The sequence below is a fragment of the Sinohyriopsis cumingii genome, chromosome 2 (assembly GCF_028554795.1).
Source record: "Sinohyriopsis cumingii isolate HCF-2022 chromosome 2, ASM2855479v2, whole genome shotgun sequence".
Lineage (NCBI taxonomy): Eukaryota > Metazoa > Mollusca > Bivalvia > Unionida > Unionidae > Sinohyriopsis > Sinohyriopsis cumingii.
Genome location: NC_142962.1, coordinates 6210067 through 6234758, shown reverse-complemented (window position 1 = coordinate 6234758; position 24692 = coordinate 6210067). Strand labels below are relative to the sequence as shown.

Genomic DNA, 24692 nt, shown 5'->3' with positions numbered 1-24692 from the left:
TGCAAGTAATATACACAAGTCCTTCAAAGCGGCTGAAGCTCTACCTAGCTGACAGATTTTCCAGGAATCCAAGATTTTTTTTCTGTCCTTTTCTTCTTAACTTCCAAGTAGACACTCCAACATACCATATTTGTTTTACATGCCCGAGTTAACTTGTTCATAAAATGCCTGTGGAAGTGCAGTATAAAATTCCATGTAATTTCCACTTACCTTTAACCTAATATCATGGGGAGAAATAAAATAAAATTGTCTCAGATAATGTCAAGATATACCCAAATGCTGAGTTTGGTTAAATCTAATATTTAATTAATATTTCTTTGTTTGGGGATGGGAGCAGTTCATTCAAGAGGTATCATTCAAGTATTCATCAGATATATCCATAAATTGAGTTTAATAAAAATCAATTCATACTTATTTATCATTCTCACAAGCCAGTAGAACTATAAAAAAAACAACATGACCTTTGACCTTTATCAGTGTTCGAGTGCTGACGATACAAAGTCTGGTCAAAATTCACTTGTATGTACATGTACAAGTTACATACAAGTCGCTATGTTTTTAAGTTCAGTTAAGTACAAAATTGTAGGCAATGATCTTTGATTCAAAGCCAGTGTGTCAGTTAAATAAGGTTTTGAAAAATCCTTCACAATAGTGTACATATGTTCTTGGACAGATATGCAGTTTCCTTTCAGAACTAATTAAATTTTGTAAGAAGTTTTTCAGTGAAGTCCCCATACCAATGTAGTAAAAAGATTTACTAGATGCCGCTATGGTGCTATGCTAGAGGTCTTGTTCAGAACCAGGTATATATTCCTATAATGGGGTTTTTGTGAACATTTCATGTCAGAAGACAATTAGTTCCAAAGTAACCACACATAGATTCTCAGGTGGGCCTAAAAAGAAGCCATTCGGGAGGTTCTTCGTCATTTTATTGTAGGAAATATGATAGTACTGCAAGAAAGCAGGTTTGATTTCTAAAGCTGTAACAAACTTTGTTGAATTTTGGGAGGTAACATTGGTATCACTATCATGTTGGATCAACAACATAGTGAAAAGTGTTCAAGTGAAAACTATATGATGATAAAACCATCTCTTCAGTAGTAAAATCTACATGTCGATACAACCATCCCTTCAGGAGTAGTAAAATCTACATGTCGATACAACTATCCCTTCAGGAGTAGTAAAATCTACATGTCGATACAACCATCCCTTCAGGAGTAGTGAGAACTGCATGTTGATATACAACCATCCCTTCAGGAGTAGTAAAATCTACATGTTGATACAACCATCCCTTCAGGAGAAGTGAGATCTACAGGTCAATACAACTAACCCTTCAGAAGTAGCAAGAACAAGCTTTCAGAGATGGCACCATTAATTAATTAGTACCTTTACTAAATATCATGAGAAGTATTTCGGTGAAAATCCCATGTTGCTATGCTTATCAATTCCTGACAAACTAGAAGATGTAATAATGAGATTTTAAAATGGCCACAAAATTGGAGGTCTAATGAGCAACATTTTTATTTAGTGCCAACTAAACTTTTCATAGAAGTCATTTAGTAAAAATTCCAATGTCAACAAGACAGTCATTCAATTCATTCAAAAGTACCAGTAACATAAAATTGGGAGCTATTTTTAAGACTAACTTGTGTTGTCCTTTTTAAGAAACTGAATGGAGATGCACCCTGCCCTCCAGTGCACCATATTTTCCTGACTGTGTTGATCAGCACCTTGGGAAGACCCATCACAAATGGTTCAGATTTATTTTCTTTAAACAAATCATTATTTCTCCTACAAACCCTACAAAAAGATGAATCAAATTTATGTACAGTAAAATCTATCTTAATGGATCACTACTTAATCCAACAGAAAATGGTATCTCAAGATGGGCTACTTCATATTAGGGAGCAAAAATAATAAGAAACGTCATTGGTAAATAAGTCACTGGATTTTAGTGGTTTTAAGAACTGCAAAACGAGTGAACAGTTATCTTTCAATTTTTTTTATTTAGCTAATACTGAAACCTGATCTTTGCAAACGTCTTTGATAACAGTCTGCTGCTTTGTAGTGACACAAAGGCAATTACATTTCAAAAAGACTTCAACATTATATGGCAGACTGAGAAAAAATAGACACATGGCAGATCCTGCAGTATGTGCTAGCTGTCTAACATGCTGTCCAACCAATCCTCCAGATCCTCAGTTGTGTCCCCTAGGGTAACACCTGAAAAAGGAAAACAACATATGAACCCGATTCCCTTACGAAAGAAGTTTTCATCATTCATAATTAGTGAAAGGTATTTATGACCATGTTAGCTCAGTTTCATATATGACTGGTGAGAGAGTAGAGAATGAGTATTATTAATATTAGATTAGTAATGTCTGCTTAAAATGCCAGTCTAATACATTAAAGTCTGTTAGATTTAAACATACATGGTACCCAGGGATGGCACTTTTTAAAAAATATATGCCAGGGTACTCTGGCTTCTCACTGAGTTCATATGAAAATGATATGAAGTTCTAAACATTAAAATCACCTTCGCTGCAACAGCCCTAACCTACTTTGTACATATCTGAAATATACCATCACACTGGACTAGCAACATTCACTGCATTTTGAACCATCAATTACTCTGAAATACTAGTGATTTTTTAAAATTATTTTGCTAACATTATTTTTGGTGCTTAATTTTGTTTTCAAACATACATCTTAAACAAGAACCTTGATGTGACTGATGCTATACTGCTGATCCCCCCCCAAAAAAAAAATCTGAGATGAGACTGATTCTTTCTTTTAGTGAATGGTTGCTGATCCCATTTCTGATATTCTTGAGTGATACAGTTTTCAGGATGGACAATCGGTCTGGATGTCAGATTTGCACTGTGTTCACTTAGGATCAACTAGACATCATAATAAGTCATCTGGTGAAAACCACATGCTGACAAACCATTCATCCAGGAGTAATAATAACAAGGTTTCCAAGATGGATGTCATATTGGCATCAGTTTCATTTAGAACCAGTTAAACATCATAAGAAGTTTCTTAGTGAAAACTCCACACTGATTTCACCAACCACTCAAGAAAAGTAGTGACAACAAGATTTTCGTGTTTGATATCTGAGCAGCACCACTTTCATTTAGGACCAACAAGACCTTGTTACGAATTTATGTGCTAAGTTTTATGACAATCCTCCATATAAGTTAGGAGAAGTAGAGGTAACAAGCTTGTGTGACCAACTGGCAATGGATGGATAACGGACAATATACAACATGCCTTACCAAAAGCTCTTGTTATCCATGACCATTAGAACTAGAAACTAAACAGGCCCCTCAGGCATGCAGCCCAAAGACAAAGAATCCAGAGCACATAAAGCAGGCCGCAGACATACGGATTTACTTTTATTGTTGCACTGATTTTAGCACAGTATAATTATACAACAGGAAAGTTATCTAACTTACAGGCAAACTTGGGGTCATGCGTAGAGATAAAAGCATTTTCTTCTTTTAGTGATCAGCATTAGAAAAGCAAACCCTGCATGCAATTTGCCAAGCCAAATTGAAAGTAATTGAATAAAAAGGTGTTGTGGTGACCTTTTAGAATCATTATGAAAATATGATTGGTGGGTACATTTCAAAACCTACAACCAGGCCACTCCATCATTAAGTCGTACTCTACTCCAAATCTTACTCAGAAAACATTCTGACCATTCAAAGGTCAATTCCAAGTCAGGAGTAGTATTTTTAACTTGAAATGTTAGAGTCCAGTTTTTAAGATGGCTAGACCTCACCATGTAGTCACAAAATGTTTTAGGCAGAAAAACTTAATTTAATCTTCAAGTGAAACTGTCTAACTTGCTGTAATTTGGATACGAGTAAGGTTAGTGGTATAAAACATTTCTGGAATATCTTTCTAAACTGCACTGATACGGGTTGACTAATTTTTAAGACTTTCGAGTCCCAATTCAATTTCTGTGCTTTGACAGTTTTAAGACTTGGGGAAATAGGTTGTACAATATCTGTATCTTAATATTACTTTGTTTATTATTACCATTGTCCTTCTTTGTTGGTGTACTGCCTTTATTCTGATCTGTTTTTATCTCTGTTCTTTCTGAGGTTTCTCGTGGCAATGAACTTTGTTCACCTTCAGTCTTCTCATTGCCATATGCACCTTCAGTCCCCTCATTGCCATAGGCACCTTCAGTCCCCTCATTGCCATAGACACCTTCAGTCCCCTCATTGCCATAGGCACCTTCAGTCCCCTCATTGCCATAGACACCTTCAGTCCCCTCATTGCCATAGGCACCTTCAGTCCTCTCATTGCCATAGGCACCTTCAGTCCTCTCATTGCCATAGGCACCCTCATCAGTTATGGCATCATTAACCATCTCTTGAATACTACCTGTAGTAGCAGCATACACTGGTTTGTCCAAAGACAAAAGAAAGTCTAAATCCTCCTCATCACTCTTTTTTTTGGACTTATCATCAACTTTAATATCTGGCTTTACTTTCTCTAGTGATTGAGCATTTACTTTTGCCCTTTTAAGCTGAAATTTCTCAGATTTTTCTTCCACTCTTGCAACAGTTTTATTCTTACTGTCCCTTTGCTGAGAGTCTCCATTGCATTTCTGACTTGATGATATTTTATCTTTTCGTAATGACGCATCCAACAAACTGCTTTGAGTAACAGTTACTGTAGTTTGATCAATGTTTGTATCATCAGATGGCATACTGTCACTAAATATGTCTATGTTTTGTTGCTGAAGTTCAATCAATGTGGTTTCCTGTCTTGTAGCTCTCTTTTGTAAATACAACTCTTCATTAAGCTTTGCCGTTTCCTCTTGTTCTTTTATCTGGCTTATCTGAAACAAAATAACCATTCCAAGAGAGTCACAAGTCTTTTCTGTTTTATGCAAAGTTTACTACAGTTTTTGAAATGCAAAAAAAGCATGCTTGCAATAATTAGTCAATATTTTAGCTTAAATTTCACATGGTAGTACTATATACCTATCAGAGATGGTTTATTGATGGATCATTTGATTTATGTAATTCATCATACTTCATTGTCATGATTATGTAATGACACAGTTTAGTGGCATGAAGCAGCTAAAATGTCATTTTCACTACTCAAAAAACCAGTCAAATTTCAATGATTTGCATTAAATCAATTAAAAAAAACAATAAGTTTTTTGTTTAAGTAAGAAGTACTTTTCTATCAGTTTTGATTGTAATTTGTATTGTCATTCAGAGTACAATAACTTCATTTACACTACCCTGTTTCTTTTTTTCTTTTTTATAACTGGTTTTTTAATGGGCATGAAAGTGGGGTATGCAATTCCAACCCTAATACAATGCCGTTACAAAAAATAGTGTCATATTCCTTGGATGGAACTTCTGTGGAAAATTTAGTTACCACTAATATAGTTACCATTTTTATACGCAACCTACATCTTCAATAAATATGCATCAGGGCAAATTTTACTTTTACTTATTTTACCAATTAAGACTAACTTATCACCCTGCACATATAATGTGAAAGAATTTGCTGTCAGAGGTTCAGTTAGATCTATTTTAGAATCTACCTGTATATTTTGGGACCCCCATACAAGCATTACAGGATGAAAAAATCAAAGAGCATGTGGCTGAATTTATTATATTCAATTAGGACTTGACTAGACAAAGTATGACCTTAGTATTATATAAGTTTCAAACCCTTAAAACTTCACAGACTGCAAAATAGATTAATACATTTTCTTTCACAAAGATTTTGATAAAAACATCACAAAAATCCTGTGCTACAATATGAAATTAAAAGGAACTACAGTAAAACCTGTCTTGAAAGACCACTGCTATGTGAGACCACCTGTCTTGAATCCATATTTTTTTGGGCAAATTAGGTGGTCTTTCAAGATGGGTTCTAATGTATTATAAATGAGTGTTCCAATGGACGGGTCCATATTTAGTTTTCTCCCCAAGAATCCTTAACAACTTGAGTTTTATTCCCACAACTTTAATCACCACTGCTGAATCTTTGCAAAAACATGCCAATACATTTTCAAAATTAGCAGTGCATTAAAGTCATTATGATCTGACACAGAGCTAATCAAGATCACACTTGTCCAAGATTGTTTGTATTTTTGTTTCATTTTACCAAGTCAGTTTCATCAGTCTGAACAATTGATGCAACCAATGATATTTTAAAGGACATGAGGGTACAACGCGATTCACATATCTGAGACTGGCTGTCATACAAAAAATATTAGCAAAGCAAGTCACCAGGAGACAGAGTAACAAGATTTTACTACAAAGAACCAAATACCTGAAAACAATTTCTGTATTTTGCATAAAATGGTTGGGTACAAAAAAAGAGAATCCTGCATCCCCTTAAAACAATGGTTCCCAACCCCCAATAGCAAGGGTGTTCTAGAGGGTCATGAGGATTTTTTTGTGGGTGGCAAAACTTATCAAAATGTGGAAATGAGGTTGTGAGAATCTGAAAATTATTTTTTTAGGGTTTCTGCCAAATATTGGTTTGGAACCATTGCCTTAAAACATAATGGCTGTTTAATTACCCCATGTGTATTTTCAGCTATGTTTTACATTATACAGTAAAACCTGTCTTGAAAGACCACTGCTATGTGAGACCACCTGTCTTGAGAGACCACACTCTCAATGCACAAATTTATTGATTATATAGCATTGTGACCTGTTATGAGAGACCAACTGTTCTGAGAGACCCTAACTTTTTGGCAAAAGAGGGAGGTCATTCAAGGTTCTACTGTATAAGTATACATGCATATTTGCAACATGTAATGCCTTTTATTAAGAATTGGCTGAGTAATAAAGATGGAAGAGTTTGAAATCTCAGCAAGCATTTACAACAATCAACTGTTTTTGCAGGTATGCAAGCATTAAATTCAAAACCTGTATTAACATGCTAGCAGAATACAGCCTTGTTGGAGCATCCATTAGTTCAATACTGTTACTGATCATGTGTTACTTTTATGGCTCAAAGTGCTATACAAAGGAAAACAAAATTAAATTCATTGGTTTAGAAATCTTTATATTCACCATGAGAAATGTCTGAACATCTCAACTGACTCAGTGTAAGCTGCTACTTACTGAGAAAAGCATGGGATCTAGACTGAGCAGTCTGTGTACTGGGAGACAGTCCAGCATTGATGCCAAGTCTTCTGTATCTACTGCCAGTACCTGTCCAGTGTGGGACATACCATCACCCCAATCCTCCTCATCACGAAAGCGGAACTGGGACAAGGAACTTCCTGTTGAGACACAAGATTATCAGAATTAAACCGATTTTGCCTGCCAGGGGAGACAACTTTCCTAAGTACTTAAAGGTAAACCCAATTTACAAGCATATTATCACAATATTAATCCTCAGTTAATTCTATCATACTAATCTTCGGTCTTGTGGATAATCAGATAATTCAGATACAGGCCAATACTTAGTTATCAAAGAGTGATGCTATACTGACCTAATATAGATACTCTGAAATAAACAGAATTTCCCTTTCTCTTCCAGTGATACCAGGTATTGTATTGCACCAATGTATCTCATTGATGGTAATGGTTATTATGTGTGTGTATATATATATATATATATATATATATATATATATATATATATATATATATATATATATACACACATTTCTTTGTTTGCTTCTATATATGTGTATTTAAATGTTTGCACTATATGGTGATATATATTAAATAGTATTAGATATAATTATATGCACAATAATTCTCCATTTTTTATTGTGCTTATGAATTTCAAAATCCATTCAAAATTAACCTTTCTCTATTAAAATCTTGTAGATATTGGTGACCTAAAAAAATAATAATAAAAAGTAGCTGCATTATATTACAAAAATATACAATTACTATTAAGGTCATGTTTATTTTATTTGTTTTATTAATTGGTCTGAGTAGACTGAATCATAATTTACAATCCACGTTAAGAGAATGATCAAGGATATAACGTCATCTGCCATGGTTATGTTGTCTTCCTGGGCAGTCTTTATATTTTAATGAACACAGACATAATAAATTGTAAGAAACAGCTACACATTTACATTGTTTGTTTTTTTGTTACAAAGCCATGTATTTGATAACTAATCTATTCACATGCTCTCTGTCTCTGTCTCTCTCAAACACATACACAAACACAACTACTGGGTTAGGTTCAATAGGTCTGACCGTGTTAACAGCATTAATCGAAGAGCTTGGCACACATCACAAATGCAGTACCATAGATGAGAAAACTGTGAACCTCCTGTGTTGAATAAATTAAGAAATGGAAGGCTGATTTATGTTAAGATTGCATGCTAATTATACTCAGATTTTACAGACATAATCAATCAGTACATATTACACCGTAACCCAGATTATCCCTTTCACTATAATTAAAGCAACAAAAATGCGGTCAAGCGAAAGAATATTTTGTGCATAGGTTGAGGTAGAGTTCAGGTAGAATTGTTTAGAAGCTCAGTAGTGTATTCACATAGTTATTAATTTTCTTTCAGTGTCAAAAATTCTCATTATTTATAATAATTTTGAAACTGAAATCCCACGCTGATGTAGCGATCAACTTAGTATGAGCAGAGAAAACAATCTTGTCAAGATAACCAACAAGGTCGCCATACTAAGGGTTAGTCATTTTCATTAAGGATCAACTCAACACCATAACAATTCTTCTGACAAGTTTTTGGGTTTAGCACCATTTTTTGCACATGACAGACTATACATGACAGCCAGTATATCTGATAGAGAAAGAACTCAGAATCTACCTGGAGAGAACCACCAATTCATGTGAAGAAACCAGGAAGAACCACTGACTCATGGGTTACTATTGGCAAGCTTTCTCACATATGTTGGTCAAGCTGAGACTCAAAATAATGCAGACTGAGGTGAGATGTGTGTGATCTGTAAAAGCAAGTGTCTTATACCACTGTCACCCAGGACCCTCTTCTGATAGTAACCTCATATCAAAATGACTCTCCATATAGGATGATTAGCAAAAACAGAATTTTCAAAAACTGGATGTCAGATCAGCACCATTTTATTTAGGATCAACAAAACATTATCAAAAGTCTTTTAGAGAAAACTGCATGATGATATGCCCATTCATTCAGAGGAAGAGAGAACAAATCTCTTCTGCCAGCCACTGTGATAGCCATATCACATGAACACACTTTTCATTTAAGACTAACAGGACACCATAAGATGTCTTGGTGAAAACACTATATCAATATGAGTTTTCATTCAGTGGCAGTTATAACAAGATTTTCATGCTGTCCACTGTGGTAACCATACTGAACCTCATATCAGTGTCATTTTCATTTAGTATCAGTCAGATATCATAAAAAAGTCTTTTGGTGAAAATCCCATGTTAATATGACTTTCCATTCACGATATCTCCTGTGTCAGTCATATAGGATGTCAGATCAGTAACATTTTCATTTAGGACCAACTAGACGTCATAAGAAGTCTTTATTGAAAACCCCATGTTGATAAGACCTTCCACGTAGTAGTAATGATAAGATATTCAATATGGCCACTATGGCAACCATATTGGACATCAGATCAGCACCATTTTCAGCTAGGACCAACTAGATATCAGAAGTCTTTTGGTGAAACCCCCATGTTAATATGACTTTCTATCTAGGAGGATTAGTGATAACTAGATTTTCAAGATGACCACTGTGGTGGCTATACTGGATGTCAAATCAACAAGAATTTATGCAAGACCAACTACACACCATAAGAAGTCTTTCAGTGAAAACCCAATGTTGATCTAAGCATTGATTTTAAATTTTCATAACAGCCACAGCAGCAGCCATAATGAATATCTGAGCAGCATCATTTTCAAATTGGACCAACCAGAAACATGGGATAACTGTATGTGTGTCCAATTTTATGGCAATCCTCCAAGTTGTTAACACATTAACCCCTAGCAACGAGTTAACATGGCAGGAGGTAGTAGCCTACTGCAGAGCTCTGTAGCGTCATGGTCATGCATGATACACTAAAGTGGGTGGTATTAAAGAATGGTAGACAGATGTAGCTCTACAATGATACCAAATAATTTGGAATATCTAGTTGCCCTACAAAATACAGATAAAAAAAACTAATTTTGGAACCAGACTTTTTTCTACGCAAAATTTGCCCATGGTCAGAATCAGATTTTGTGTGCGGATTTTAGTCATTTTGTCTCAGATCTAAGGCAAACCAGTATGAACTGCAAACAGACAGATGAACCTTTGGAAAAAGTAGGATAAGATGGGCATTTGGAATAAAGAGTGATCTCAATACAAAAATAATGGCTCCGTTTAGCCAAAAGAAAAAAAAAAAAGAACTCCAACTTTTACCCTTCTTCTCATGTGCGAGCCAAATAGCCAATGAAAAATGATGTTTCTAACACAACTAGGCAGTATGTTTCTGAAAGATCACCTGGGATTTGGTGTTTTCGGATCTAATCAGAAATAGCTTTCAAAATGTGTTTCCTACTCGATTTTCAGGCGAAAATGACAAAAACTTCCAGGGGTTAATGTGTACTAACAGATGCAGGCACAGTGGACAAAATATCATCCAGTAAGCTCTTCTGGGCTATAACCAGTAAAGCTAAATAACTTTATTCTGCAAAACCCATTTTTCTTTGAGTCACATTGACCTTGATCTTAGATTAACTACCCCCCCCCCAAACCTTAGGTTTCTACCATATTTTAAGTGCCAGCCCTCCACAAACTTTGGTAAAAATACATTATCTAGAACTAAAGTTATCATGCAAATATCAGTATTTTTCTTTCAGTCACAGTGACCTTGACCCAAAAATTAACAGACTTCTTTACTGCCCAACATGTAAGTCATTCTCAAACTTTGGTGAAGGTACACAGCTGATAACTTAAGTCATTATGTAACCATCTTCCTCTTTCAGTCAGTGACCTTGACATTTGACCACAAAATCAATAGGCTTCATTATTGCGGAATATAAAAATTATCCACAAATTCTGATGAAGGTATATGGTTTATAACTGGAGATACTGTGCAACCATTTTTCTTCTTCCAGTCAGGGACACTAACCCCTGACCTCTTGATCCAAAATTGGCAGACATTTTCCTAACCACAAGTGCATGTCATTGACAGAGTTTGGTCCAAGTCTGTGGTGTAGACCTAATGTTATTGTGTGGAAATCATTTTTCTTTAAATCAAGGTGACCTTGACATTTGACCTTTTAACCACAAATCAATAGGTTCTTTCTTACCAAAGTCATCTGCAAGGTTTGGTAACTTAATGGTGAACAACCTAATCTACTGCGCAGAACAGACAGAAAACATGATAACATGATATGCTCCATCTTATGAGATGCATATAAAAAGAGGAAAAATAATGTTACCCGCTGTACCAGATGAATTCAACAGCTTATTGAAATCTTCTCCTCGCTGTGTTGGGGGAGTAGAGCCATCATCTATCACTTCCTCATACCTAGCCCAATTACTAACAATCTCACGGCGACGGAATGTTGCCTTCTGTGATCTGTTGGTATCTTCCTCATCTGAACCCTGAAGTGTACAGCAAAATTTGAACAAAATTTGAAATAACCCTAATGAAGTCCATGGAATTTGACTCAACTGGTGTAAAAATTTCTTGAACATGGCATAAAAAGACATTAAAGTACTGTCACTAACTTTTCCTATAATAAGAGTCACTATTTTAAAAGACAAAACCAGCTTAAATGTCTTCATTAGGTTATTACTGGTAGCTGGGGTAATACTAAGTTTTGAAGCAAGAAGGATCATAACAAAGCAGGTGCAGGGAATTTATATATCTGAGCATTATCAGAAATAGCAAGTGCCAAACAAGCAGAGGAAAAGCCACCACCCCCACACAAGTTGAAATAACACTCCAGCTACTCACATGTCTCTGTTGTGTTCAGATGTCACTTAACCAATGGCAAAGAACGTACCTTTCCACATGTCAAAGGTTTGTATTATCTTCTGTTCTCTCAAACGAACAATAATGTATTCCACAAAACTGTATCAATAAATGATGACATGCTAAAGTTGGTACAAACCTTTTCCCCTTCATTATTATAAGTAGGTTGTAATACTTTTGTCAAACTGATTTACTGTCAGTCATAAAATATTAACAAGTACATAATTTTGGGAATTTAGGAAGTTAACTAATTTTTATAGAAATGTTGTTTACATTGAAACTTTTAATATTAGATGACAATTTATAAACTAGGATCACTAAAGCATCTAGTCTGATGGTTCTGCAATAGTGTTAGATATCAGTAAACACAATTTTCTTTGTAGAATACTAAAAGGTTAGCAGTGGATGTCACTGTCACTGATGATTTGTCTTTAATTTTATTTCAAATTTATCACTGCCAGAACAGAAATTTGTAATATCTGCGGATTTATATTCCATTATGTTTAGATAAAACAACCAAGATTTCTTCATCTGAGCTTACATTGGACAATAAAATAGCATGTAAAGTTTACCTCACTAGCACAATAAAGCACAGATTTACAGTATCTCTGAATAGATGAATGAATGTTTATAAAACATTATATATATATATATATATATATATATATATATATATATATATATATATATATATATATATATATATATGTATATATATATATATATATATATATATATATATATATATATATATATATATATATATATATATAGTTGACTGAGTAGACTATCACTCGGCAAACTCTAATTTTGTTGATACACAACTGAAGACCTAACAACCATGCCATCATTTACAAATTGTTAATGCGGAGGAAAGATTCTTCATGGGACAATAAAGAGTCAGTCTTTCTGGCTCCAGATGAACTCCCCACCTTGAATCTGATGCATCTGTATACAGATAAGAGTAGGGTTTGGGTTGTGCACCGTGACTCTTGACAGAAAACAGTCTCAATTTGTCCACCAAATCAGATCATGGTGGAAATGCTGACCTAGATAAATCTGTGCATTCATTGGGAACCTGTGCAGTTTGCAGACCATCAAAAGGAGAAGCTGGAGCAGATGCAAGTGCAGTCTGCCTAAAGGAACCAGGTCCACTGTGGAGTTCAATGTAGACAGACAAAAAGACCCGTTGACAATGTAGTCTTTACTCTCAGCACCTTCAAAAGGGACAGGATTTTGTCTACTTTGTCCCAAGGGACACATACTAATCCTCAGTACGGAAATTCATCCCCATTATGACAAAATCTTCAGGAGTGAGCCCAGAATTTTAGAAGGTCCAGCCTGGTCATTATGGACAAACAGTGAGATAGATTAAATCTGAGGGACTCGACATGGCCATTGTGGATCAACAGTGAGATAGATCAAGTCTGAGGGACTCAACACTGTCATTGTGGATCAACAGTGAGACAGATCAAGTCTGAGGAACTCAACATGGTCACTGTGGATCAACAGTGAGATAGATCAAGTCTGAGGGACTCAACATGACCATTATGGATCAACAGTGAGATAGATCAAGTCTGAGGGACTCAACATGATCATTGTGGATCAACAGTGAGATAGATCAAGTCTGAGGGACTCAACATGGTCATTGTGGACCAACAGTGAGATAGATCAAGTCTGAGGGACTCAACATGGTCATTGTGGATCAACCAAACATCAAAATACAGGAGTGACCTTAAATGGGCTGCAACTACTCCCATGACCCTGGTAATGCCTGTGGGTGCAGAGACTAGGCTAGATAGCAACTAGAGGAAGACCTCCCCATCTAATCAAAATCTGAGTATTTCCTTTGTGGAAGAAAGATAAGGATGTGAAGGTAAGCAGCCTAAAGATTGATAGAGGCTGCCCAATTGCCAGGTTTTGTGGCATTCCAGACTGAGATTGTGGTCTCCATTTTAAATGGTTCCACCAGAAGAAAACTGTTTATAGAGATACGGTAGATAATTTGATGGGACTTTCCCCTTTCTCGGGAAACCGGGGAATTTCAAGAGTAGAAAGCCATAGATTTGTCATTTAACACCCTCTCTACAGCACACTTACCACAAAGCATGACTAAACTGGAAATAATTTTGCCTGTTCTGTATCAAACTTTTCCATACTGACATGGACAGAAATGTATTTAGGAATGTGAACTTCAATGATTTATAATGAATGTTACAAATCAAAGTGAGTCGTCTGTAGACTCAATTAGGCAAGAATAGGGAAAATTTAAAGCAAATTAAACTGAGAAGTCTCATCATGGGCATTTCCAAATGTGAACATTGTTGTTCTGGGTTTAATGCTATTTTTCAAGACATGATTGGCTATATGTGGCATATAGTATATCTGATGGAGGATGAACCCTGGGAAAATGTCTGGAAGAATCACCGATCCAAAGGAAACTACTGCAAGCTTTCTCAAATGTCCACATTGGCCAAACCTGAGACTTGAACTAACTCAAATGGATGTGAGATGCCAGTGATCAGAAAAAGCTGAGTGCTTTAGACAACTTGGCCACCTGGGGCTCCCCCCCCCAAACATTTAAGAAGACATTGCACAAAGGAATAGAGTAAATATGTTTGTTAACCTAAAGAGGGCAATCATTATAGCCATGTGACCAAAAAAGAATGAAAGGACAGTGCACATGGGCAATGCACCAACAAGGTGGCCCAGAGCGAATTTAGTGTTCTTGAATCTTTTGGTTCACTGAACCTTAAAAAATGTCCTGTAACTTTTTAAGTAGAGACTACATGTAGATATTTTTTACATTCCAGAATAATGCTGCCTGAATAAAAATAGCTTTACCATATTATCAAAACTTTATTTCAGTGGCACGTAATATGTCAGTGATGTGACTACCAGTAACATTTAAAATAAATGTAATTTAGACATTATTACTATTATTAGCAGTAGCAAACAAATTATTAATATATAGATGTGGAACTTAAATATATGTAATAATTCAAATATTCAGATAACAGTATAAAAAAACAAAAAAAAAACAATGAGGAATAAAAAGAAAAGAATATTTTTACCTAATGGCTTGTAGTTTTTCATCATAATTTCTAATTTAAGAAATGTAACCAGATTCCAAAATCACCAACTTATTTGATTGATAATAATTTTATATATTGTAACTTTTTCTACTCTTTCATTTACATTTTTAGGATCTTTTTTGTCTTATTTATAATAAAATGATAGCAACAACAAAACATACATTACCTTTTTGCTTGATGTCCAATTGAAGACATCTTAAATGCCATCCAAATATTACTGAACAAAATGTCTCGGGTAAAGAATTTAGTGGAAGGTTTGGCATATAAAAAAATGAATACAAAAATCTTGACTCAAGGAACTGCAAACTTGATAGCTCACCATGAAGGACAAGTCCATTTTCTTGCGGGATGAATGTCTAATGGCAAGAATTTAGTCCCAAGCAAGTTAAATTTGAAAAAAAAATGAAAAACTCTCATTTCATGTATTAATTTACACACTGCCTTTTGGGTACTTTCACCATCTTTATCTCAGTAATTCCTAAATCGCTAATATTCAGAGTGGATGTAAATTGTTTCTTAATCATGGTATAGTAATAAGACTGGTGATGAGGATTTAGACACTTCATTATGTGAGTCAGAGTCTAGTAATAACAATGGTGATGAGGCTTTTGACACTTCATTCTGAGAGTTAGAGTCTCATAAATTACAACTGATTTGGTTTTAAAAATATAAATGACATAATTATGAACATCTATGCATTTTATCCTGGATACTGAGGCAAAATTAAGTGTCATTTCAGAAGTTATTACTAGACTTTGAAAGGAATTGTTGGGACAAATGTGAACTGTCAGGAAGCAAACACAAATCAAATATTACAAAAAGTAAATAACATCAAGAAAATTTAGGATTGGCAGGGTCTAATCCACCAAAATTAATCACATTCCTTCAAATCTGATAATATTAGATGATGTACTTTACAAAATATCAGTATGCTGACAGTAAAATTCAACTGTATGTCAATAACAGGGGCATAATAGCATAGTAGTGATATACTCTAGAAGATCAGTAGATTAGAGCCATAACTGACCAGGAATACTCGAAGTGCTGACACACTCTGCCATTCTGGGTCTATGTGTGTATCTGTGTGCTGGTGGGTACAAGCAATAAAGATAAAAAACTTTATTTAACTTCTGATAATTTAAATAATATAACTTTTTCCAAAGTCACTTATCGAAGCCAGCTAAAGTCAGTCTTCATTGATCCAAGCAGTAGTACCATGCCCTTATTTACGCATACACATGTCCACTTGAGTTGGCAAAGCAAAAACAAATTGTCGATGGTCAGAGTTTCCCAACTTCAAACCATAAAATGTATTCTTCTATCCCAATTTGGGACGTGATAAATTTAAATGTAACTAGCACTATCTAACGACAAGCTGATATAGGCAGCTGTGATACATTTTAGTGTAATTCTATTCAGCATGAAGACTTAGCTGGGATACATTAATCAAAATGGATACAAAAAAGATGTCCGTGTGGAATTTAAATTGTATCAGGCATCACAATGAGACTAAGAGACCCTGTTTGACTCATCTTCACTACCCAAGTGTTATCTATCCATTTCGTTCCACCACAACAATGTGGAATGAATTGGAACAAAATCCTGAGCAAAAATGAGACTATGGCAGTGTTGTTTTCTGTTTTCAAGTAGTAATGGATGAAGCTCAGCAAAAGAGTACAGAGCATACTTGCTTATGAGTCCAAATGCAAACTACACAGACCCAGATCTGCCATCACATAACGCACCAGTAGATCTGGGTTGGTGCAGTTTGTAAGGTGTAATCAGTATAGCAAACAATATAGACCCTGATCTGCCCGTGCATTATGCTAAGGAAGGTCAGGATCTTTATTGTTTGTAGTTTGAACATATATGCAAGTATATATGGTAATGTAAATTCAATAGCATGTCCTATATTTTAGTCTCATGAAGGATTAGCATTTTTTTAAATACATTTTTTCATAATCAAAATAAAATTGTGTCTTAAATAAAGTTAAATGATATGAAATATTCTTTTTCTATAGCAATTTACACTCCAATATGGTTTTCTGTATCACGATATTTTCAGTCTTGCTTTCATCTAACATATCTCTGTATACTGCATAATTTTTCCAATTCAAGAACCATAATTTCTTTATTTTCTTTGATGCATGCTATAGTACAAGCTTGCAAAAGAAAGTAAAACAAGATGCACGGTACCATTATTCAGGTTTATTTGTGGGGTTGGCACGTCAAGACCTGGGGATATTTTTCCAGTTATAAATAATAATTTATAAACTTCATTATGCCTCAGATATTTATGTCCTGTTCAAAATGACACTAAACAAACAGTACTCATGAGTCAGTGTTTGCAATGACACTAAATAAACAGTACTCATAAGTCAGTGTTTGCAATGACACTAAATAAACAGTACTCATGAGTCAGTGTTTGCAATGACACTAAATAAACAGTACTCATGAGTCAGTGTTTGCAAATAAATCAATTTTTCTAAAATAATTTAATTTTGTATCTAATTCCAAGAATGTAATACAACAAAGCATGCAACATCTGCTAACTACAAAAAATAAAAACAAAGCAAAACATTTAACCGAACAGTTGTTGCATCTGATTTTTTCTGCGTGAAATACATGGTTGGTCCAATCAAAGTGCTTATATCATGTTAATTCCTTTTCTTGTCTCCAAATATTGATTAACATCAACTCATGACAGGCATGTAGACAGGAATTTTAAGTTTCAAAAATTAATTTTTTTCCAAAAATGGCTTTTGAAATTATTCCCAACAAAAAAGCAAAATGTGCAGTGTGGACTAGAAATGGCAGTGATATTTTGCTTTGATGATAATTTGACTTCTTTCGGGTGTTTGTAGAATTGTTTCATTTTTATGTTAATTTTATATAATCAACTGACACCATTTTTAACACCACTTTGATATATTGTATTTTTCAAGTGATTATAGTGATTAGTGTATTGTTTTCATTAAGTGTTACTGCATTGCAATACATATTGCAACATGTGTTTGGTATATCGCAACATGGTTTTGGTTGTATCTTTGCACCTTACCCACTACACACTGAAACAGTTGTATTTTGTATCAGAAAAGATTTTGGTACAATTCTTTGTACAGTAGTATAAACCAAATTACTTGTCATATAAAAATTGTTTTAAATCTATATGTAATACAAGTGATGTGCAAATAGCTCATGCTAGGTAAGAACTTTGATAATTTCTAGGGGCCCCAGGTGGCTGAGTGGCCTAAGGCATGTGTCTTTACTGATCAGAGATCTCACCTGTCAGCATGGGTTCAAGTCTTGGGCTCAGCCAATGTGGATATGAGAAAGCTTGCCTGTAGCTTTCTGTGGGTCAATGGTTCCAGTAGATACTTTGGCTACCATCGTATGCCATAAAAACCCACATTATAATTTCTAGTAGGCAACCAAGCTTTCCACAAAATTTCCACCCCTGTATGTTGAAACATTAATACAGTATACATATACTGGCTCTTTCACCTGCACAAGTGTCTATATCATGCATCTGTATCTCACCATGTACATTAAGTTGCTCCCTTGTTAGCTAAGCTTATTCATCATTGAGAAAATGTGTAGCAACCCTCTAAATAATTTATAATTCACCATTTATCCAAATGTGCAAATGTTTTGCTTATTATCAAAAGTACCTTGCTGGTTCATACCCCTGACACATGCTGTAAGATTGGAATGTAATAAATGACACATGCTGTAAGATTGGAATGCAATAAATGACACGTGCTGTAAGATTGGAATGCAATAAATGACACGTGCTGTAAGATTGGAATGTAATAAATGACACATGCTGTAAGATTGGAATGTAATAAATGACACATGCTGTAAGATTGGAATGCAATAAATGACACGTGCTGTAAGATTGGAATGTAATAAATGACACATGCTGTAAGATTGGAATGTAATAAATGACACATGCTGTAAAATTGGAATGTAATAAATGACATGCTGTAAAATTGGAATGCAATAAATGACACATGCTGTAAGATTGGAATGTAATAAATGACATGCTGTAAAATTGGGATGTAGTAAATGGCACATGCTGTAAGATTGGAATGTAATAAATGACATGCTGTAAAATTGGAATGTAATAAATGACACGTGCTGTAAGATTGGAATGCAATAAATGACACATGCTGTAAGATTGGAATATAATAAATGACACATGCTGTAAGATTGGAATGTAATAAATGACACATGCTGTAAAATTGGAATGTAATAAATGACACATGCTGTAAAATTGGGATCTAGTAAATGACACATGCTGTAAAACTGGAATGTAATAAATGGGCCAAGTTGAAGGTACTGATCATTTATGATGTTTCTGTATTTATATTCTTTGCATCAGATATATATTTTATTGCTTTCAAAGGCATATCCAACTGAAGTAAAAATGTATACCGGTAAATAAAGATAAATAAGTTGTTGTTTTTTAAAAAAAAAAAGCTATTTGAATACAATTTTAAGCAGATAAAATGTATTATGTGCTAAGAGTCTTTTGATGTATCATAATAATATAATCCAAAAATTTTCTTGTCTAAATTTATTACAATTCCAAATTAATATTCCAGTACAAGAATATTATTGATGAACACTTTGTATTTCCAGTAAATAATATGAACAAATAAATCCACCCAAATGAAAAACTGAACACAACAATAAGACTGATTTTGCTTCAAGATGTTAAGGTAACAATGAGTAATTTCTCAAGTAAACAACATTATATTACAAAAAACCAAAGACACAATAATACAGCAAGGATGTTGATCAGCCTCCAATTCTAGAACATTCAAAGTTGTCCACATGTTTAGAAATTTGCAGGTGGAAATCTGATGTCCAAGACCCAGACCCATATGAGCATATTTATCTCCACTGATAATGATCCAAATATTTAATCCACACTCATAGTGAAATATTACCTACATAGTATGTTGATTACAAAACAAATGTCCCTGGTCATTAAAAAAAAACTTAACAAATAATACACATTAAATGTACATAACAACAGCTTATTATGCTGGGAATATCATCACTCCTGGACAGTTTATATGGTTGTCATAGAAGCAATTAAGGTGAAGGAAGTCAGTGATGAACAATCATCAACCCACAGTTTACTTAAGTTAACTGACAGACAAGAACTAAGGTGATTTTGTGTTTGCTTTTCCTTTCAGCACTACTCTGGGGCAGTAAATTTGGCTAATATATAAAGTCAATAATCCCAATCATTAAAGTTTGGTAAATTGAAGATGTGTGTTCAAGATACAAGGGTTATTACACTTTATTGTTCTAAACAAAACATCGATTCTACTCCATAAATAAATGCAAAACATGATCATTTTGGTAGATGGTGACTTATTCTCAACTGTACACTGCACCATGTTTTGGGGTCTTTCCCCTACTCCAAACACTGCTGGGATATGTGAACAAGTTTATGGAATAAATTCTTACACACCAATGAAACTGTCCTATTAGTGACTGATAAATGAAAATCTGAATGGCTCATTCACTCAGCATGTAACATCATGCTGGGTAAACCTTCAGTGAAAATTTAACTTTGGCCTGCAATTATTGCTTTAGCAGGTTTATGCATATTCATGACAAATGAGGAAACCATATCACAAGCAACCACAGGTGGAAAGAGAGCACTGTCTGTCTGTTCTGGTGATTCTATCCACTTAGGTGTGCAGTAGTACTGGTATACTGGTTTACCACTGGGTTTTTTCTCAAACGGTACACATTACAGTACTTTTTATTAGTACCGATACTTCTGTAATTTCCATCAGTAAGGTCTTATGTTATGTGTTAACACATTAACCCCTAGCAACGACTTTACGGGGCAGGAGGTAGTAGCCTACTGCCGAGCTCTGTAGCGTCATGGTCATGCAGGATACACTAAAGTGGGTGGTATTATAGAAAGGTAGACAGATGTAGTTCTACAATGATACCAAATAATCTGGAATATCTAGTTGCACTACAAAATACACATAGAAAAACCTCATTTTTTGGACCCGACTTTTTTTACGCAAAATTCGCCCTTGGTCGGAATCCCATTTTGTGTCTGGATTTTAGACTTTTTGGTGTCAGATCTAAGGCAAACGAGTATGAACTGCAAACAGACAGATGAGCCTTTGCAAAAAGTAGGATAAGATGGGCATTTGGATTAAAGAGTGGTCTCCATACAAAAATAATGGCTCCATTTAGCACAACAAAAAAAAAAGGTCCAACTTTTACCCTTCTGCTCATGCACGAGTCAAATAGCCCACGAAAAATGATGTTTCTAACACAACTAGGCAGTATGTTTTTGAAAGATGACCGGGTATTTGGTGTTTCGAGTCTATTCAGAAATAGCTTTCAAAATGTGTTTCCTACTCGATTTTCAGGCAAAAATGGCAAAAGCTCCAGGGGTTAATGTGTTAAGGCTCAAATAAACAGTAACACAAGAAAGAGTGAAAACAACAAGCTTTGAAAAATTTAACAAATAATTTATTTCCCAGGAAAAATACTGTAAAAATGAAAAAATAATAAGAATTTATGGTTTTAAGAATCAAATCCAAAAATAATCCAAGAATAGTCCACAAATTAAATTTTAGAAGTCCTAATAATGAAATGTGGTAATGAATTCAAGTTTGTGTCCCAACGAAGAATCCAAGATGGAAGGCGATGATGTATGCTGTATCTTGTACAGTGTTGTTGTCTACAGTTCCTTGTAGAAACACAAGAAATAACACTCCAGTGTTGGAAATCTGAACAAAATTTTTAAGAAATGTCTTTGTTCAAGAATTCTGTATGAGCACTCAAAATATTTCCAGAGGAACGAATTAATCTTTTAGAATCCAAATAATCTGAAGAAAAATTAACATATAACTCAAAAACTGGCTACAACACAAGGAAACGACTTTACATCAAGTGTTTTAAGCAAATACTGAGATTATTTCTCTAAAACAATGGTCATACAGTAATTCTGAGACACAGATGGGTACCCTTATGAGGGTCATGTGATCATGTTTACATCACATACTCTCAGCATGGCCCTGACAAAAACCAATCATTTTAGTCTAAGAATAATTTTTTTTTAAAGTTGTTTACTTCACTAACACTATTTACAAGTTTAGGGTCATTTATCCAATACAGGCTTGATCTCACCCTTATTATTCCCACAATAAAAAAAAAATAAAAAAAAGAACTTCTGATCATCATATGATTTTCAGAAGCACACTTGTTTTCTATCAGAACTAAATGTAATTTCTCAAGTCCACTAAATAGTTTCTTGTTTGCTGATTAAGCATGTTAACATTTAATGGACATATCATGACCAGGTGTTGGCATCCCACTCAAAGTTTCTCTGCCTATTAAAACTGTAAGCTTCAGAATCAACACTTTGTCTTTTTTATCAATAGGCTCTCAAATGTCAGCATGATGTCTTGCACAGTACTAGTTATAGCGTTAGCTTAATCATTCCACTGCATTCACAGCTTTTAAACTACAGCTTATACAACCATTAACATACACATGGCAAATTCATCTGTTGTAAGGTATTAGCCATTTAATTATCGGGGGGGGGGGGGGCTCTGATTTTCTTTAGAGCTAAATTATTTTATTTTTCCTCAAGATAATTTTTTCCCCTAATTATAACATTGAAGTAATATAGTGTTATTGTGCTACAAACTAGAGCAAGATATTTGATCAGTTATTGACAGATGGGTGTGTGTGTGTGTGTGTGTGATTTGGATTTTTAACATAGCTTTAACAATAATTCAGTCATATCGCTACGATGTCTGCAGTGTGGCAGTTTTTAGTGATGTCTACCACAGGGGCATCATGTCGCAGACATGTAGCGTGATGTCCCACTCAGTCACATTATCCTGACACCAGGTCGACCAGTCCTAACACTAACCTTGTAATGCTGAATGCCAAACAAGGAAGCTGTTAGTACCATTTTTGTAAGTCTTTGGTATGACTTGGCCGGGGATCAAACCCATGACCTCCCACATCCAAGGCAGATGCTCTAACCACTAGGCCACCGAAGTGGTCATTTTGACAGATGGAAATTAAACAAAAAAGTTGTCAGGCCCCTGCCCTAGAACACTGAATTGCTGGTCCCTAATATATACTGCGGTATTATACCCCTAGTGTAGGAATTCTCTGTAAAGCAAAGTTTCATTTACCTTCCCATTTGTCACCAGCATCAACAATTATGGAATACTTCCAAATGGAGGATCACCCAAATAAGACCGGGATACAAACTGACGTCATGTTGTCAAGTGCTTTATTTGTTTCATTAGAAGGCAGGTTTTGCAAGTGTTTGCAAGAGTAACAAGAAATAGTCGCCTTTTTCATAGATGTTTATAAACGTGTCAGCTTCAGTATCGACCCTCAATGAAACATCTACCTCTAAATACAGTTATTGCTGTAATTAGCATCCTTTTTGTCCTGTAGTATTGAACAACAGTTAAAAAAATACGTATTTGTCATATTATTTTGTAACACTTTACCGGTATGATAATTTGCTGATTTGTTCATGTATGAAAGTACGAGATCACACAAGTGACTATATCCCCACCATTATCCTCCAGAAATAACAAAAAATACCAATGAGAACGAACAACCCAATCCACGTGCACCCGGGGGAGGGAAGAGAAGTTGACTGCACAAAAATACTAACGAACGATCGATCGACAGACAGACAGACAGATAGATAGATAGATAGACAGATTGTAAGACATACACTGCTTGATGTTGAGTCTTCATTGGGCTGGATAGATGATGACGATCTGGATGGTTGCTGGTGCTGACCGTGTTCCCTAGCGTCTGTTTTCTGTTTCTCCTTTTGAGTTTTTTTCTGTCCAGGCGGTTTCTCTGACGTTTCTTCTTTTCCTTTTGGAGGTATCCCGTGTTTCTTCTTGTAGAGAGTATTTTTCTTTCGCTTGTGTTCGTCTGGCCTCATATTTTCGTTTCATCAACTTCCGCTTAATAGTTATTCTAATATGTCTCACGACGCACAAAACAAACTCTGTGTACGGACAACATTGTTCCCTAAAGTCAAAAAACGAAAAATTAACAAAGTACAGTAGTTAAATCGCAAACTTTGTAATTAAAAGTATACATTTAATTAATATACTCTAAGCCATATATTTTTACTTAATCTTTTTTTTCAAAATTAAAAGAATTGGATAAAAATAAATAGATAAATAAATAAATAAATAAATAAATAAATAAATAAATAAATAAATAAATAAATAAATAAACAAATAATAAAGGAACCACACAATTTTCTAGTTTGTGGTCAGGTGTCCTTTATATAGAATAAAGGCATGTAAGTACAATTAAGAAAAGATTTTGTGTTTTATCTTTATGATCATGATTGTCAACTTAATAAGGTTTTACTGGAAATAAGTAAGTAAAATACTTACTTTTGATAATGATGATGCAGACTTGATCACCATTTTTAAGAAAATAATGACCTCAATAGCACCATTTCTTTTTTGATGATCCATTGTCTAGACCATAAATTATACATGTAAATTGATGTCTCCAAATGGATATAAATTACTGTAACTTTGTTGTAAATCAATCAATTAAGCAAGCAAACAAGCAATGTTTACAGAGTAAC

The 24692-nt window shown here is 34.7% G+C and overlaps 1 protein-coding gene across 3 annotated transcripts; it reads right to left on the bottom strand.

Annotated features, from left to right (window-relative positions):
- Positions 1 to 1933: 1933 nt before the first annotated feature.
- LOC149804284 (uncharacterized) lies at positions 1934 to 24085 on the bottom strand. 3 transcript variants are annotated; one of them, XM_089938421.1, is made up of 6 exons: positions 23808 to 24085; positions 11413 to 11578; positions 7119 to 7279; positions 4357 to 4858; positions 4048 to 4302; positions 1934 to 2223 (listed from the first exon to the last, which is right to left on the bottom strand). In XM_089938421.1, exons 1-6 carry the CDS (start codon positions 24024 to 24026, stop codon positions 2159 to 2161), a joined length of 1368 nt encoding a protein of 455 aa, XP_089794547.1. In that variant the 5' UTR covers positions 24027 to 24085; the 3' UTR covers positions 1934 to 2158. The 3 variants fall into 3 exon arrangements, with proteins under 3 accessions (XP_089794547.1, XP_089794550.1, XP_089794542.1); XM_089938424.1 differs by having other exon boundaries at positions 4048 to 4248; positions 23808 to 24084; XM_089938416.1 differs by having other exon boundaries at positions 4048 to 4858; positions 23808 to 24082.
- Between the last annotated feature and the right edge of the window lie 607 nt (positions 24086 to 24692).